The sequence below is a fragment of the Chiloscyllium plagiosum genome, unplaced genomic scaffold, assembly GCF_037043375.1.
Source record: "Chiloscyllium plagiosum isolate Xiang-an unplaced genomic scaffold, Cpla_swu_hap1 HiC_scaffold_6, whole genome shotgun sequence".
In the NCBI taxonomy this organism is placed as follows: domain Eukaryota; kingdom Metazoa; phylum Chordata; class Chondrichthyes; order Orectolobiformes; family Hemiscylliidae; genus Chiloscyllium; species Chiloscyllium plagiosum.
In genome coordinates, this window is record NW_028270144.1 from 89,072,286 (window position 1) to 89,089,134 (window position 16,849).

At 41.2% G+C, this 16,849-nt stretch overlaps 1 protein-coding gene across 4 annotated transcripts in view; it reads right to left on the reverse strand.

The window, feature by feature from the left end:
• The window catches only part of atp8a2 (ATPase phospholipid transporting 8A2), a 573,039-nt gene that overhangs the window by 70,414 nt on the left and 485,776 nt on the right, over positions 1 to 16,849 (reverse strand). For all 4 annotated transcript variants that reach the window (XM_087988186.1, XM_043691978.2, XM_043691979.2 and 1 more), the window contains 2 exons: positions 3,265 to 3,326; positions 2,394 to 2,450 (listed from right to left, as the gene is read on the reverse strand). In XM_087988186.1, the coding sequence (XP_087844312.1) occupies positions 2,394 to 2,450; positions 3,265 to 3,326 (119 nt within the window). The remainder of the gene's footprint in view (positions 1 to 2,393; positions 2,451 to 3,264; positions 3,327 to 16,849) is intronic.

The following is a 16,849-nucleotide window of genomic DNA, read 5'->3' on the forward strand; positions in this document are numbered from 1 at the left end:
ACATGTACATCCTGTCCCTCAGGATTCCCTCCAACAACTTGCCCACCACCGATGTCAGGCTCACTGGTCTATAGTTCCCTAGCTTGTCCTTACCATCCTTCTTAAATAGTGGCACCACGTTAGCCAACCTCCAGTCTTCTGGCACCTCACCTGTGACTATCGATGATACAAATATTTCAGTAAGAGGCTCCGCAATCACTTCTCTAGCTTCCCACAGAGTTCTAACGTACGCCTGATCCGGTCCTGGGGATTTATCTACTTTTATGTGTTTCAAGACATCCAGCACTTTCTCCTCTGTAACATGGACATTTTTCAAGATGTCACCATCTATTTCCCTACATTCTATATCTTCCATGTTCTTTTCCACAGTAAATACTGATGCAAAATACTTGTTTAGTATCTCCCCCATCTCCTGCAGCTCCACACAAAGGCCACCTTGCTGATCTTTGAAGGGTTGAAACTTTATTGCTGGAACAGCACAGCAGGTCAGGCAGCATCCAGGGAACAGGAGATTCGACGTTTCGGGCACAGGCCCTTCTTCAGGAATGAGCAGAGAGTGTTCAGCAGGAGAAGATAAAAGGTAGGGAGGAGGGACTTGGAGGAGGGGAGTTGGAAATGTGATAGGTGGAAAGAGGTCAAGGTGAGGGTGATAGGTCGGAGTAGGATGGAGGCGGAGAGGTCAAGAAGAAGACTGCAGGTCAGGAAGGCGGTGCCGGGCTGGAGGGATCCGGCTGAGACAAGGTGGGGGGAGGGGGGATGAAGAAACTGGTGAAGTCCAAGTTCATGCCCTGCGGTTGGAGGATTCCCAGTCGGAAGATAAGACGCTCCTCCTCCGACCGTCGGGTTGTTGTGGTTTGGCGGTGGATGAGTCCAATGACCTGCATATCCTCGGTGGAGTGGGAGGGGGAGTTGAAATGCTGTGCCACAGGTTGGTTGGGTTGGTTCGTCCGTGTGGCCCAGAGGTGCTCTCTGAATCGCTCCGCAAGTAGGCGGCCTGTCTCCCCAATATAGAGGAGGCCACACCGGCTGCAGCAGATGCAGTAGATGATGTGGGTGGAGGTGCAGGTGAATCTGTGGCGGATATGGAAGTTTCCCTTGGGGCCTTGGAGAGAAGTGAGGGGGGAGGTGTGGGCGCATGTGTTGCACCTCCTGCGGTTGCAAGGGAAGGTGCCGGGAGTGGAGGTTGGGTCGGTGGGGGGTGTGGATCTGACAAGGGAGTCGCGGAGGGAGTGGTCTCTACGGAAAGCTGATAGGGGAGGGGAGGGAAATATATCCTTGGTGCTGGGGTCTGTTTGGAGGTGGCGGAAGTGACGGCGGATGATGCGCTGTACATGGAGATTGGTGGGGTGGTAGGTGAGGACCAGTGGGGTTCTGTCCTGGTGGCGGTTGGAGGGGCGGGGCTCAAGGGCGGAGGAGCGGGAAGTGGAGAGATGCGGTGGAGGGCACCGTCGACCTTTGAAGGGCCCTATTCTCTCTCAGGTTACCTTTTTGTCCTTAATGTATTTGTAAAAACCCTTTGGATTCTCCTTAATTCTATTTGCCAAACATATATCACATCCCCTTTTTGCCCTCCTGATTTCCCTCTTAGGTATACTCCTACTTCCTTTATACTCTAAGGATTCACTCAATCTATCCTGTCTGTACCTTACATATGCTTCCTTCTTTTGTTTAAACCAAACCCTCAATTTCTTTGGTCATCCAGCATTCCCTACACCTACCAGCCTTTCCTTTCATCCTAACAGGAATACACTTTCTCAGGATTCTCGTTATCTCATTTCTTTACCTGTGAACATCTGCGCCCAATCAGCTTTTGAAAGTTCTTGTCTAATACTGTCAAAATTGGCCTTCCTCCAATTTAGAACTTCAACTTTTAGATCCGGTCTATCTTTTCCATCACTATTTTAAAACTAATAGAATTATGGTCGCTGGCCCAAAAGTGCTCCCCAACTGACACCTCAGTCATCTGCCCTGCCTTATTTCCCAAGAGTAGGTCAAGTTTTGCACATTCTCTAGTAGGTACATCCACAGAATCAGAAAATTTTCTTGTACACACTTAAGAAATTCCTCTCCATCTAAACCCTTAACACTATGGCAGTCCCAGTGTATGTTTGGAAAGTTAAAATCCCCTACCATAACTACCCTATTATCCTTTCAGAAAACTGAGATCTCCTTACAAATTTGTTTCTCAATTTCCCTCTGACGATTAGGAGGTCTATAATACAATCCCAATAAGGTGATCATCCCATTCGTATTTCTGAGTTCCATCCAAATAACTTCCCTGGATGTACTTTCGGGAATATCCTCCCTAAGTACAGCTGTAATGCTATCCCTTATCAAAAACGCCACTCATTGCACATAGCTTTTAAATGTGCAATATTAAATAAAGTTTGTACCTTCGTCCATGCTGTTGTCTCAAAGCCAGCTTTCAAACACACAGTTACAACGACATACTGTAGAAAAAAATGGACAAGTATTATGATAAAAAGTGATTTTTTAATACAATTTTTTTGTAATGTAATAAGAGTATAAAGATTTACTTCATTCTGAAATTAAATCAAGCAACTTGAAATCTTTTTTAGTCAAGAATGGTTTTACCAATTTTTATCAACAATCTTATATAAGTCCATCAATTACTTTATTTTGAAGTAGAACCAGTCATGCATGGCTAATAGGCCGGTTGTATCTCTCAGTAAGCGTCTTCAGGTTCTTCAGCTCTCAAAACAATGGTTCACATGGACTAGTTGGTGTTCACAAAGATCCCCACCCAAAAGGTCAACACGTCTTTTTTCACTTCCAGATTTGGAAACATGAGTTCGACACTGAAATAGTTTTGTTTTTGTTTCTAAAGAGGAGCTGGTCCATAAAAGACCAAATAGGTGCCTGGAGTTTACTCAGTCTGTTGCACAAATCAAACAATATTTGTTCCAGAAATTACATAGTGGCAGGATATTTAAGGAATATCAGAAAAGCATAGATGGTGGCAGTTAAGTTGAAAACCAAGTCAAACCCAAACAAAAAAAGACGATTTCTGAGCTAGGTGAATGTTAATGGCACACTGTGGGATTGACAATGTTTACGGTACTGGTTTATGTTATACTTAAGGGATTCATAATACAAAAGCCAATTTTCCAATTTTGTAGTTGAGCATGAATAAATAAATACTTAAGCAAACAGATACAAAATAAATATATTATCAAAGACAACCAATACTATTGCTGCCCCCAGACTTGTTTTCTACACTGATGCAGAGATTGTATTACTTACTGTATAAACAATATTTCCGAGAAATAAATAGTCCATAACTTGTCCACTCTTAAAAACTGAATCTGAAGGAGAACAGCAAAATTAAAATGTGGTTATGATAAGTTCATATAGAAGATACTTCTGCAGATTTAGTTAAAATTCACGTTGGATTTCATTGTAATTTGGTACCACAATGCATGGTAGCCTAGTGCAATGTTACTGCACCAATGATCAAGAGGCTTGGACTAATGTTCCCAGACTTGAGTTCAAATCTTTCTGAAACAGCATGAGGAATTTGAATTTATTTAAACAAATCTGGAACAAAATAAAGCTAGTCTCAGCAATAATGATAATGAAACCATCAGATTGTTCTAAACATTTATCTGGCTCATTAATGTCCTGTCGGGATGAAAATCGGCTATCTCAGCAATCATGTGACTTCAAATCCACAACAAATTGTCTCACTCAACTGCCCTCAGAAAATACCTAGCAACCTAGGCACAAGTTAAATCAAAGGCACACTCCTTTGTTAACCTTGCAAAGTCCTCTTCACCAGTATCTGGAAATCTGTGTCAAAGTTGAAAGAACTATCCCACTTGCAACAGTACGGCAGTCACACTGTCAGAATCCTCATGTGAAATGTCCCAGAATCTTCCATCATCACTGGCATGCCAAGTCAGACCCACCAAAGATGGTGGCATTGTCATAAACAGTTCGGAGGGAGTGTTCCTGAGTGTTCTCAAAATTGACTCTGCACGTTATGAAGTCTCTTGGCATTAGGTCAAATTTGGGCAAAGGAATTATTTTTTATTCACTGTGGGATATGGGCATTGCTGGCTGGCCTGCTGATTATAATCTACCTGTTCCTTCCCCTGCACATTCACCTGATGAATCATGTTGAACATCACTTGGAAGAAGCAAGAGAACAAAATGTACAGAGCAGAGATTCCAATGGTCATGGTAAGTTGGAGAGGGTTCAGAAGAGATATATCAAGATGTTGCTGGGAATGGAAGGTTTGAGTTACGAAGAAAGACGAGATAGGCCAGGACTTTTTTCACTGCAGCGTAGTTTGAGAGGGGACATTACAGAAGCAAACAATGAGAGAAAGAGAGAGAGTAAATAGTCGTTATCCTTTCCCTGGATGGGGGAACTTCAAGACTAAGAGGCACATTTTTAACGTGAGAGGAGAGAGGTTTTAAAAAAGACATGAGGGGCAATTTTTTTTTTTTACAGAAGGTGGTTCATGTGTGGAATGAACTTCCGGAGGAAGTGGTGGAATCGAGTACAATTATATTTAAAAGACATTTGGCTAAGTACACGAACAGGAAAGGTTTGGAGGGATATGGACAAGGAGCAGGCAGGTGGGACTAGTTTGGGATTATGTTCGGCATGGACTGGTTGGACCAAAGGCAAAAGTGGGGAACAAAGGGTCTGCATTTGTGCTGTATGACTCTATGACACTATGAGTGATAGAGAAGTATGACTACCAATAGAGATGATCAAATCACGAACAACAAATGGTCAGGGCCTTCAACATATAGTAAGAGATCCATAACAGTATTTGTAGCAGTGACCTCTGAACAACTCATGTTGAAGCAAAGCCGAGTCTTCACACTCTGAACACCGTCTCATGCGAATGGTATGTAAATTGTTTTATTAGAAATGCAGTTACCCAATGTCTAGTGTTTCAAAAAAGAACTAATTGTAAGGGTTTCTTAAGTGAAAGAAAGTGATTGTTTTATCTATTAATCCTGAGAAAAATGATAAAGACATGACATCAAACATATATACATAAAGACATAAAATTATAACGCATTAGTGTCAGTACAAAAGAAAGATGAAAAGAATATACAGTTTAAAATCCTTACCGATGTTCTTTAGGAATAAGATTTTAACCTGAGGCCACTGTTTAATTGAATCTTGTATCCTCAGTAGGAGCAAATATTTTATTTAAACCTTAATTTCTCAGTACTCTAATTTTTTTTTAAATCAGCTCCATCACCAGGCACTCTTCCTTTTTTTCTTAGAATCCATACCGTGTTGCAACAGGCCCTTCAGCCCAACAAGTCCATATGGATCCTCCGAAGAATATCCCACCCAAACCCATTCCCCTACGCTATTACTCTACATTGACTCCTGACTAATGCATCTAACCTACACATCCCTGAACACTATGGGCAATTTAGCATGGCCAATTCATCTAACTTCGACATCTTCGGACTGTGGGAGGAAACCGGAGCACCCAGAGGAAACCCATGCAGAGACGGGAAGAATGTACAAACTCCACACAGTCACCCGAGGCTGGAATTGAACCAAGGTCCCTTGTGCTGTGAGGCAACAATGCTAACCAATGAGCCACCATGGATGGGTGAGCATTTTTTCCAGCCGATTCCAGTCACAAATCTATCTGCCTTGCACTGCCAAATGCAGCCCTGAGAACCTAGTTTGTGTATTTCAATATCTTTTTCCAACGGTTGTGTATCCAAAACTAGAGGACCTATCTTTAAGGTGAGAGGGGAAAGATTTAAAAAGGACCCGAGGAGCAACTTTTTCACACAGATAGTGGTGTGTGTCTGGAACAAGCTGCCAGAGGAAGTGGTGGAGTCTAGTACAATTACGACATTTAAAAGGCATTTGGATGGGTATATGAATAGGAAGGATTTGGAGGGATATGGGCCGGGTGCTAGCAGGTGGGACTAGATTGGGTTGGGATATCTGGTCGGCATGGACAGGTTGGACCAAAGGGTCTGTTTCCATGCTGTACATCTCTATGACTCTAAATGGGACTAAGTCAGATTAGGATGTCTGGTCAACCTGAATGAGTTGGACCAAAGGGTCTATTTCCATATTGTATGACTATGATTCTGAGTTCATTGTTTCCAAGCTTGATAATTGCAGGTGATGATTGTCATCTCCAATATGTGAAAGTTATCATGTGAATCAAAATAGGAGAGGAGTGCCTTTTCATGTCTAATAAGTGGATAAGTTTCAATGTCTTTTTATAAAATATTCATTTCTTTTCAAGCAATTTCATTTATTCCAAGTTAGTTTATTGATTCTTGGTTTATCTCGGCTATATAATTAATATTAATTTGACCACTTGCCCTTTCAGGAACGACTCTTAGGTTAATCTGTTAATTTAACGAACGTTTTACTCAAAGGTATATAAACATGGACTGGGACTTATAGTTATGGCCAAGTGAATCATCATAGAATCCCTATGTGGAAAGAAGCTATTCAGCCCATCAAGTCACACGAACCATACAAAAAAGATCCTATCCAGATGCAGCTTTGACCCTATTCCTGTAACCCTGCAATTACCATGGCCAATTCATATAAGCTGCACATCCTTGGACTGTGGGAGGAACCCAGAGCATTCAGAGAAAACCCACGCAGACACAGGGAGAACTTGTAAACTCTAAACAGGCAGGCTGGAATTGAATCTGGGTCCCTGGGCCACCGTGCCACTTTTCGTGAAGGCAACTGATTCAAAATCCATTCGGGTCTTCTCACACTGGTTGTTCTGCTGTCTACGTGCCTCATTATTTATTTTAACCATGTACTTGTAGAGTTAATTATTGGTTATATGGCATAAAATAATTCGAGAGAGATTGGGTGCGGAAGTGAGCTGAACAATTAGAAGAACCTGTTCTGAGCCTATCCATAAATTAGGCCAATCTAACCATAAACAAGTGCCATCAGTGGTGGTTGATGGAGTCATCAGACCCATCTGCCTGCCTTATTTTCATTACTTTGTCCAGGCCTTGGGTGCCCTTGGAAAGGGAACGCACAGTGTCCATTGGTACAGTTGAGGTCTTCCACGATTGGTGGGCACAATAGCAGTTGGAGTGCATCAGTCCAAAATCTTACCTTCATTTAATGTGTTTCTTTTAAAGTTTGTTGTTTTATTTGTTACAGTGCCCCTTTAACATGCTGATAATTTGATTATGAGTTAATCTATTTTATTGGGTATTCAGAAGAGTGGAAAAATAAACTTTTAGGACACCAAATGTTGATTATGAAAAAAGCAGACACCTGTAATGTTGCATTCTGTAAATAAATTCAGTGCTAAATAAAATATTGGCATCTGGTTTCGTACTTCACCATCTGGTTTCAGAATGAACTCACTCCTTGTGTTATGTAATGGTATCACACTATCAAATAGGATGAATTCAGAACCAATCCAAGGGCTCAAAGCTCAGCTTCCATAACACCTGAAAGGGCATCATCAGCAGATGCAATGTAATCCATCACAATCTGTAAGCTCATTGGAACCTCACTTTACCATCATCACTGAGGGGACCAACCATGGTTCACCGAGCAGTGTGGGATAGCATACCAGGTATAGTACCAGCCATTACTGAAATTGACATGCCAACTGGTGAAGCTACAACAAAGAAGGATATTAAACATTAGAAACAATATGTTATAGACATTGAACAATTTCATGACCAATAAACTATCTCATTATGCTGTCACACCCATTCTTGAATAGAAAAATTAAACAACAGATCAGAGAAAAAGGTTCCAGAAATATCCTCATCCTCAATAATGTCAAAACCATGTACTACAGTGTAAAGTCAAGTCAAAAACTTCTGAAATCTCGTTGTATACACTTTGTATTAATCCCACTTTTAACCATGTGCCTCCACAGTTAATTATCTGTTACATAGGATCCAAAATATAATCTAATATTAAAAAATTCTTGTGGCAGCTCTTTCCAACAAGACTTCAATTCGGCCTTGGTTCAAACAAACTTAAATTCCAGAGGTCAGGTGAAAGTGACATCAAGTCAGCATCTGACATCAGTGTGCCATCAAGAAGCTTGAGGGAAAACTAAAATGAGAGAAAATTCACCAGTAGCTGGAGTCAAACCAAGCAAAACGGAAGATAGTTGTGCTACTGGAAGTCAATGATCTCAGTGTCAAAACACTGCATCTGTACTTCCTCAGGGTAGCGTCCTTAGGCCCATCACCTTCAACTGCTTCATGAATGTCCTGATGAAGTGGTGGACATGGGCACAATTATGACATTTAAAAGACACTTGGATAAGTACATGAATAGGAAAACTTTGGAGGGATTTGGGCCAGGAAAAGGCAGGTGGGATGGTTTTAGTTTGGGATTATGTCTGGCATGGACCGGTTGAACCAAATGGTCTGCTTCTGTGCTGTATGACTCTATAAGATCAGATGTGAGATGATCATTGACGATCGGACAGCATACAGTACTGTTTCCATTTCTTCAAATAATGAAACAGTTTGTGCAGCAAGACCTGGGCAATATTCAAGCTGGATAAACCAGTGGAAGATAATGTTTGTGCCTTACAAGTGTCATTTAGCAACATTTTTCAACAAGAGAAAATCGAACGTTGAATTTTACTACTAACATCAACCTGGACGAGCCAGATAAATAGTGACAATAAACAAGCTGGTACACTGCGGTGAGTGATTTACCTTTTTACTCTCAAGTATCTATAAGGCTGAAGTCAGGAGTGTAACAGAATATTCTCCATTGGCTAGAGTGTGCAATTCAGACAGTGCTCAAAAAAACTCAGACAATCCATGAGAAAAGAACCCACTTGATTAATAACAGGACATTCTTCTATCACAGGAAAACGTTCTTCATTGTCTGCCATATACAAGATGCACTGCAGCAACTTATAAACTCACAACAGTTACTAACTAGAAGAACAAGGGCAGCAAGCTTAGTGGTTACCACTATCTCTAAGATACCATTCTAACTTGTATATGGATACCTGATACGGTCCCTGCAACTCCCTAGCTATCAGCTCCATGACTGTACTTTCACCACATGGACTGCAGTGTTGCAAAAAGGCGGCTCATCGTGACCTTTTCATGGGCAATTAGGGATGAGCAATAAATACTGGCATTTATTCTACAATGCACATCCCATGAATTTAAAATACCTTTGTACCATCCTGGATTAAAATCAGAGATCCTCTCCTAGGATACGTGAAATAATTTCAGAAAGTGAACATCTGAACTAGTGATGCTCCAGCTAAAAACTAAATGAAGACATTGAGTCAACGGAATTGTCCTTTCAGGCAGTATTGAGCGTGCAGAACAACAGCAAAAATGGACTAACTTGACAACTTGCCAATTTCTCACTATAATGTCACCTTTACATGGTTAGCACTGCTACCTCACAGTGCCACGGACCCATGTTCAAATCTGGTCTTGGGTGACTGTGCGGCTTTTGCACATTCTCTCCAAGTTTGTGTGGGTTTCCACAGGGTGCTCCCAAAGATATGCAGGTTAGGTGGTTTGGTCATACTAAATTGCCCCATAGTGTGCAGGGCAGGTGGATTAGTCATGGTACATATAGGGTTAAGGGGACTGAGTGGAAGTGTAATTCTGAGTCAGATGCTCTTCAGAGGGTTGGCTGAGACTTGATGGTCCAAATGCCCTAAATCTGCACTGTACGGAATCAATGATTCTATATTTTGGTTTAACCTATTCTCAGGCCATATGCTTGGCTTTTAACCTCATAACTTAAAATGAGATTGGAGCAAAGCATAAGAATTAAAAGCATGTTTACTGGATATAAGAAAGAAAAATAGAAAATTCTAGAAATAGTCAGCAGGTCTGGCAGCATCTGTGGAAGGAGAAACAAAAGTTCTGGGGGTATGGGGACAGGTCTTGCTTGCCGTTTAAGAACTGGCAAGAGGCCTGCCAAAGCAGAAACCAAAAACCCATTAGTCAATGAAATCACTATTGGGCCATTCTTGGAATCAAGACTGGAAGCACAGATTCTACCTACGGAGAGCTGCCAGCAGTCAAAGGATGGCAATTCTTGTGCTCAGAAAAAATACTTACTGCAGTCCTAGGATCACAGTAATCAACCACAAGTCAGTAATTGAGGGTTTGCAGGTTAATGATCAGGGCAAGAGATGTTGAAGTTGGTGTTGGCAGTGGAGGAGACACTGTCAGTGTGGGTTTCCCTTTCCAATGACTACAGTCGGTTCCGGCCTCATTAAATGGTGCTGCTACTGCGTGATTTTCTTATAATGCGAGATCGCATGAGAACAGAACTATCATGTTATACCAGAACCGACTGTGTATATTTTTAATGGTGGTTTATTCATATTAAACTGTATAATTTTCTCATTACTCAGAAAAGGTGTTACTGACATTACTACTTGTTCAGAAGGGGTCAGAAAATGTCACAAAATCATAACAGTAATGTTGATATTTAAAGAATCACAATCAGAACGCAAATTTTTCCAAAGGTTGATGTCATCACGATGTAATTGCAAGTTACAGTTGTCCAGAGTAAGTAAGTTATAAAAATGCTCACTGTAGAAATAGTTAACAAAATTAGATGTATAAAATTCAGTATTGGGATCTGTCACTCTTAACTTATGAAAATTGTTTCTTTCCCTCCACTTCCACATTGAGTGAGAAATACTTACCTTATTTCAAATTTAAAATCATTGTTCATATAATGCAAAGTGAAGATATTGTTTGCTTCCATTTCTGTTGTCTGTGGGTTTGACTTCTGGAGGAGGCTGTCATGTCACTAGTTAGAAGCATAATGAGCTCTGAGACGTCAAGTTACAATTGAGATTTACATACGCACAGCTAGATAGAGGGTCTAGTTCTAATGGATTACAAATGGTAAAAATTCAATTAAATACATTTTCATGTTCTTTGTTCCATATTTGTCTTTTTTTTATAGCTTTGAAATGAATTTATTTCAATTCGGTGAAGAAATTAATATATTCTATTTCCTGCATCTAGTTTCAGCTCAAAACATTTTGAATTCAGTTATTGCATAGGTTAGACAGAGCTAAAGCCTGCTCCACTCTCTTCCACAGATATGCTTTAACTCAGTCTCAGAAGGGGTGACACTTACTGTGTCAGCGATATTTCCATTTACCAACATTAGCTATTCTTATGACCCATTGGAGCGAAACTGTCAATTTAATGCTTAATTACTGGCAATTTTGAGCAGACTGTGCCTGTCCACTGGGATTTGAGACTGTCCAGGTTCATTTTGCTTTCAATATTCAAATATAGAAGATTTTCATCACCTCAGTCTGGGTTGAATTCAAATCTGTGTCCCAAAGGAGAAATAAGAATACTCCAACTCTCTGCATCACTCAGCTCCTCCTCAATTGGTTATTTGAACACATAAGCTGACTACTAGAAGTGCTTGTAAAAATAGATACTGTAAGAGATACTGTCCATCAACTTAATAAGTATTTACAATTCCACTTATATAGCATCTGCAACATAGCTCTAAAGCAGCAGAATCAGACAATACTTGACAATCAGCAACTTAAATAGATATTAGGAAGACGATTGGAAACTGAGTCAACACATAAGTTTTAAAGGAAAACCTGAAAGAAGACAGAGAGATAGAAGATGCAAATTTTAAGAGAGGTTTTTAACATTGAGGATTTGAAACACCATGAGCCACTACATTAATGTGCACAGGATCATGAGTGAACAAAACTTGTTGAGAGTTAGGATATATCTGAACATGGTAAAGGAGTCTTTAAGATGGCAGTTGTCACAATATGAAATTAGTTTACGTTTAGAAGGGAGAAATGTGGTCCATAACTCATGTTATAAAATTAAATAAAAGATATGGGGGCACAGCATAAACTGCATCATCCTCCGACATTTCTGCCACCTCCAAACGGACCCCACAACCAGAGATATATTTCCCTCCCCACTCCTTTCCGCTTTCCGCAAAGACCATTCCCTCTGTGACTACCTGGTCAGATCCACACCCCCCCCAACTACCCACCCTCCCCTGCCACTGCAGGAACTGCAAAGCCTGCACCCACACCGCCTCCCTCACCTCCATCCAAGGAGCTTTCCACATCCAGCAAAGTTTCACTTGCACATCCACCAATGTAATTTATTGTATCAGTTGCTCCCGATGCGGTCTCCTCTAAATTGGGGAGACTGGACGCCTCCTTGCTTTAGGGAACATCTCCGGGACACCCGCACCAATCAACCCCACTGCCCCGTGGCCCAACATTTCAACTCCCCCTCCCACTCTGCCGAGGACATGCAAGTCCTTGGCCTCCTCCACCGCCGCTCCCTCACCACCTGACGCCTGGAGGAAGAACGCTTCATCTTCCGCCTCGGAACACTTCAACCCCAGGGCATCAATTGGGCTTCACCAGTTTCATTTCCCCTTCCCCCACCTTAGCCCACATCCAACCTTCCAGCTCAGCACTGTCCCCATGACCTGTCCTACCTGCCAATCTCCCTTCCCACCTATCCGCTCCACCCTCCCCTCTCACCTATCACCTCCATCCCCACCCCCCTTCATCTAATGTACTCTTTGCTACCTTCTCCCCAGCCCCACCCCGCACCCTGAACCCCTATTTATCTCTCCACCCTGGAGGCTCCCTGCCTCCATTTCGGATGAAGGACTTTTGCCTGAATGTCGATTTTCTTGCTCCTTGGATGCTGCTTGACCTGCTGTGCTTTTCCAGCACCACTCTAATCTAAATGCATGGAGAGAGAGCTGGCTTAGTTGAACTGAGAAACTATATTAAAAGGAGGACATTAAAATTGCAAAGGCAAACTATTCAGAAGACATTAAATAATTCCAAGCAAAGGTTTCTCCCAGTGAGGAGTTACTTTGAAAAGGAAATATCATATGTGTGACTAAATAAAGAAGTTCTGAATAGCATTAATTTGGAAAAGGCTGTTCACGTCTTCAAAAATTCACAGTATGTCAGAGGAATGGAAAAACTTTAAGAACCAACAAAAATGACTAAAAAGATAATAAAGAGGAAGAAAGTAGAGTATGAGAGAAAGCTAGCTAGTAATACAAAAGCAAACATTAAGATTTCTACAAGTTCTTGAATAGCAGAAGAGTAACTAAGCTTGTGTCAGTTCTCTAGAGAGTAAGTATGGGAAATTGATATTGGAAAACAAAGAAAATTCCTCAAAAATAATTGAAAATAATAAGGAGGATGAGCTTGCCTTAGCCAGTAAAACGTTGCTAGTAAACCAATGGACTTAAAGACAAGTTCTCAGGACTGCATCCTTGGAACTGCATTTCCTAAGTCCTAGACCCTTACGTACATACTGAATACAAGTAACTGCAAGATTGATCAGCTTGCTTAGTTTAATTCAGAGTTAATAAATTTTATCTCTTTGGAATTTTAGCTGAAATATTGGTAACAGTTAATTGCTAAACTAAAGCTACCATAAGTTTCCAGCTTTTAAGATGGTGAGGGCTGCTGGGAAGAAGGGTTTAGAGAGAGATGCTAGGTACTTACCTGTTGTTATATATTTAAACATTCCTGAGGTATTAACATAAGATGCATACCAAGTATCAGAATCCATGGTTCTACTCTTTGAACTATGTTTGATTTATTTAGGGAACCTGTTTGTCACTGACAAGGCCAGCATTTTGTTGGTCATTCCCAATCACTGCAGTCCATGCACTGTGGTAAGAAAATGCAATGACAATGAAAGAATGATGACATGATTCTGAATCAGAATGGTGTATGGCTTCAAAGACAAGTCACTGGGGCGGGGGGGGGGGGGGAGGTGATGGTATTCTTATGTACTCCCTAAGGGTATTTCTGATGGTAATGGCCAATCATTTGGAAGGTGCTATTGAAAATTCCTTGGAGAGTTGTTGCAGTGTACTTTGTTGATGATCTCACTACTACTATGGTGAATTGGTGGAAGGCATATCCATATGCATGCTGCTTTGTTATAAACAGTGTCATCGAGCTCTCTGTTCACAGACTGGTGACTCTTAAATCAGTGTGGTTAAGTTGTTGGAGCAGGTTCTGAGGAATCAGATTTACATGCATCTGGAAAGGCAACGACAGATTAGGGACAGTCAACATGGCTTTGTGCGTGGGAAATAGTGTCTCACTAACTTGAGTTTTTTGAAGAGGTGTTAAAGAAGATTGATGAAGGCACAGTGGTAGACACTGCCTATACCAAATTCAATAAAACGTTTGACAACGTTCTACATGGTAAGCAAGGCTAGATTCCATGGAATCCAGGGGAGCCAGCAAATTAGATACACAATTGATTTGAAGGTAGGAGACAGATGGTGGTGGTAGAGGGTTCCTTTTCAAACTGGTGGCCCACGACCAGTGGTGTGCCGCAAGAAATGGTGCTGAGTCCTCCGTTTTTCATCATTTATATAAATTATTTGGATCTGAACAGAGGAGGAATGGTTAGTAAGTTTGCAGATGACACCAAAATAGGTGGTGTAGTGGACAGTGAAGAAGATTATCTCAGAGTCCAATGGGGCCTTGATCAGATGGGCCAATGGGCCGATGAATGGCAGATGGAGTTTAATTTAAATAAATGTGAGGTGTTGTGGTTTGGTAAGACAAACCCGGGCAGGACTTATACAGTTAATGGCAGGGTTCTGGAGACTGCTGTTGAACAGAGAGACTGAGGAGTGCAGGTGCACTGTTCCTTGAAAGTCGAGTCGCAGGTAGACAGGGTGGTAACTGTGGTGTTTGGTATGCTTGCCTTTATTGCTCAGAATATTGAGTATACAAGTTGAGATGTCATGTTGCAGCTGTACAGAATGTTTGCAAGGCCACTTTTAGAATACTGCATACCAATTCTGGTTGCCCTTCTATTCGAAGTTGTTAAATCTGAAAGGACCCGGAAAAGATTTTCAAGAATGTTGCCGGGGCTGAAGGGAGAGGCTGAATAGGCTGGGGCTTTTTTCCCAGGAGCGTCAGAGGTTAAGTGGTGATCTTAAAGAGGTTTATAAAATCATGAGGGTCATAGATAGAGTGAATAGCCAAGGCTTTTTTTTTCTAGGGTGGGGGATCTAAAACTAGAGGGCATAAGTTTAAGGTGAGAGAGGAAATATTGAAATAGGACACAAGGGGAAACCTTTTCATGCAGAGGGTGGGTGTGTGTATGGAACAAGCTGCCAGAGGAAGTGGTGGAGGCAAGTACAATTACAATATTTTAAAGGCAGCTGGATAGGTATATGAAAAGGAAGGGTTTACAGAGATATGGGCCAAATGCTGGCAAATGGGTCTAGGTCAGATTGGGATATCTGGTTGGTCTGGATGAGTTGGACCAAAGAATGTTTCCATGCTGTTCAACTCAATGACTCTATGAACATTTTAGAAGGAACCTTTTGTTTTGGGAAGATTAAATTTGGAAGGATAAGATCATTAAAATGCTGGACTTTAGAAATTGCCAGAGTCTTGGTCAGTATTCTGGGAAGTTGTCTGTTGGATTTTTCCTAAAAATATTTGGGAATTGGAGTTGAAATCACCCAAGATAATAAGGCGAAGTTCTGAATTCAGCATGCAGTGAAAGAGTTTGCCAAGAGTTGGAAATTGCCAGACACCAGAGGTAAGTGGGTCATCAAAAATCAGGAGAATTTCTGATGCGGAAGCACTTAGCCAGAGTGCAGTGAGACCCACACTTTGACTGGAATTTTCAAAATCATGAGGTAATTAAAGAGCAGTGGGGAGTCGCTAAGTTAGAGGCTAGTGAAAGGATTCCAGAAATCTCAAAGCCCAGAGGACAGCAGAAACATAGAGTAAAAGTTAATTCCTTAGAACTGTGGCACTTTGATTTGGTTTAAGAACATGAAAGACTTTTCAAAAGCTGGATGAGTAGACAAAGACTTTCTGAAGAGGGAAGCCAAAATGGAAAGAGGATGTTCTCATTTGAGAATATGAATGATCATGTTTCTATTTTAGCATAAGGAGTAATTGACAACTTTTAACATAATGTTTAGTGGGCGATACCTGCTTTAATTATTTGTGTATATGCAGTAAAGTTGTTTAAAAAAAAGGGAATCTTGTGGTAGCATTCCCTTAGTACCTATTGTTGGGAAATAAGGCAGGACAGATGACTGAGGTATCAGTGAGGGAGCACTTTGAGGCCAGCAACCATAATTCTATTCGTTTTAAAATAGTGATGGAAAAGGATAGACCAGATTCAAAAGTTGAAGTTCTAAATTGGAGGAACACTAATTTTGACGGTATTAGGCAAGAACTTTCAAAAGCTGATTAGGGCAGATGTTCGCAGGTAAAGGGACAGCTGGAAAATGGGAAGCCTTCAGAAATGAGATAACGCGAGTCCAGAGAATGTATATTTTTCTTAGGGTGAAAGGAAAGGCTGCTGGTGTAGGAAATGCTGGATGACTAGAGAAATTGAAGGGTTGGTTAAGAAAAAGAAGGAAACATATGTCAAGTATAGAAAGGATAGATCGAATGAATCCTGATAAGAGTATAAAGGCAGTAGGAGTATACTTAATAGGGAAATCATGAGGGCAAAAAGGGGACATGAGATAGCTTTGGCAAATAGGGTTAAGGAGAACCCAAAGGGTTTTTACAAATACATTAACAACAAAAGGGTAACAGGAGAAAATAGAGTCCCTCAAAGATCAGCAAGGTGACCTTTGTGCGGAGCAGCAGGAAATGGGTGAGATACGAAACGAGTATTTCGCATCGTGTTTACTGTGGAGAAGGACATGGAAAACATAGAATGTAGGGAAATAGGTGGTGACATCTTAAAAAATGTCCATGTTACAGAGAACGCACTGCTGGATGTCTTGAAAAGCATAAAAGTGGATAAATCCCCAGGACCTGATCAGGTGTACTCT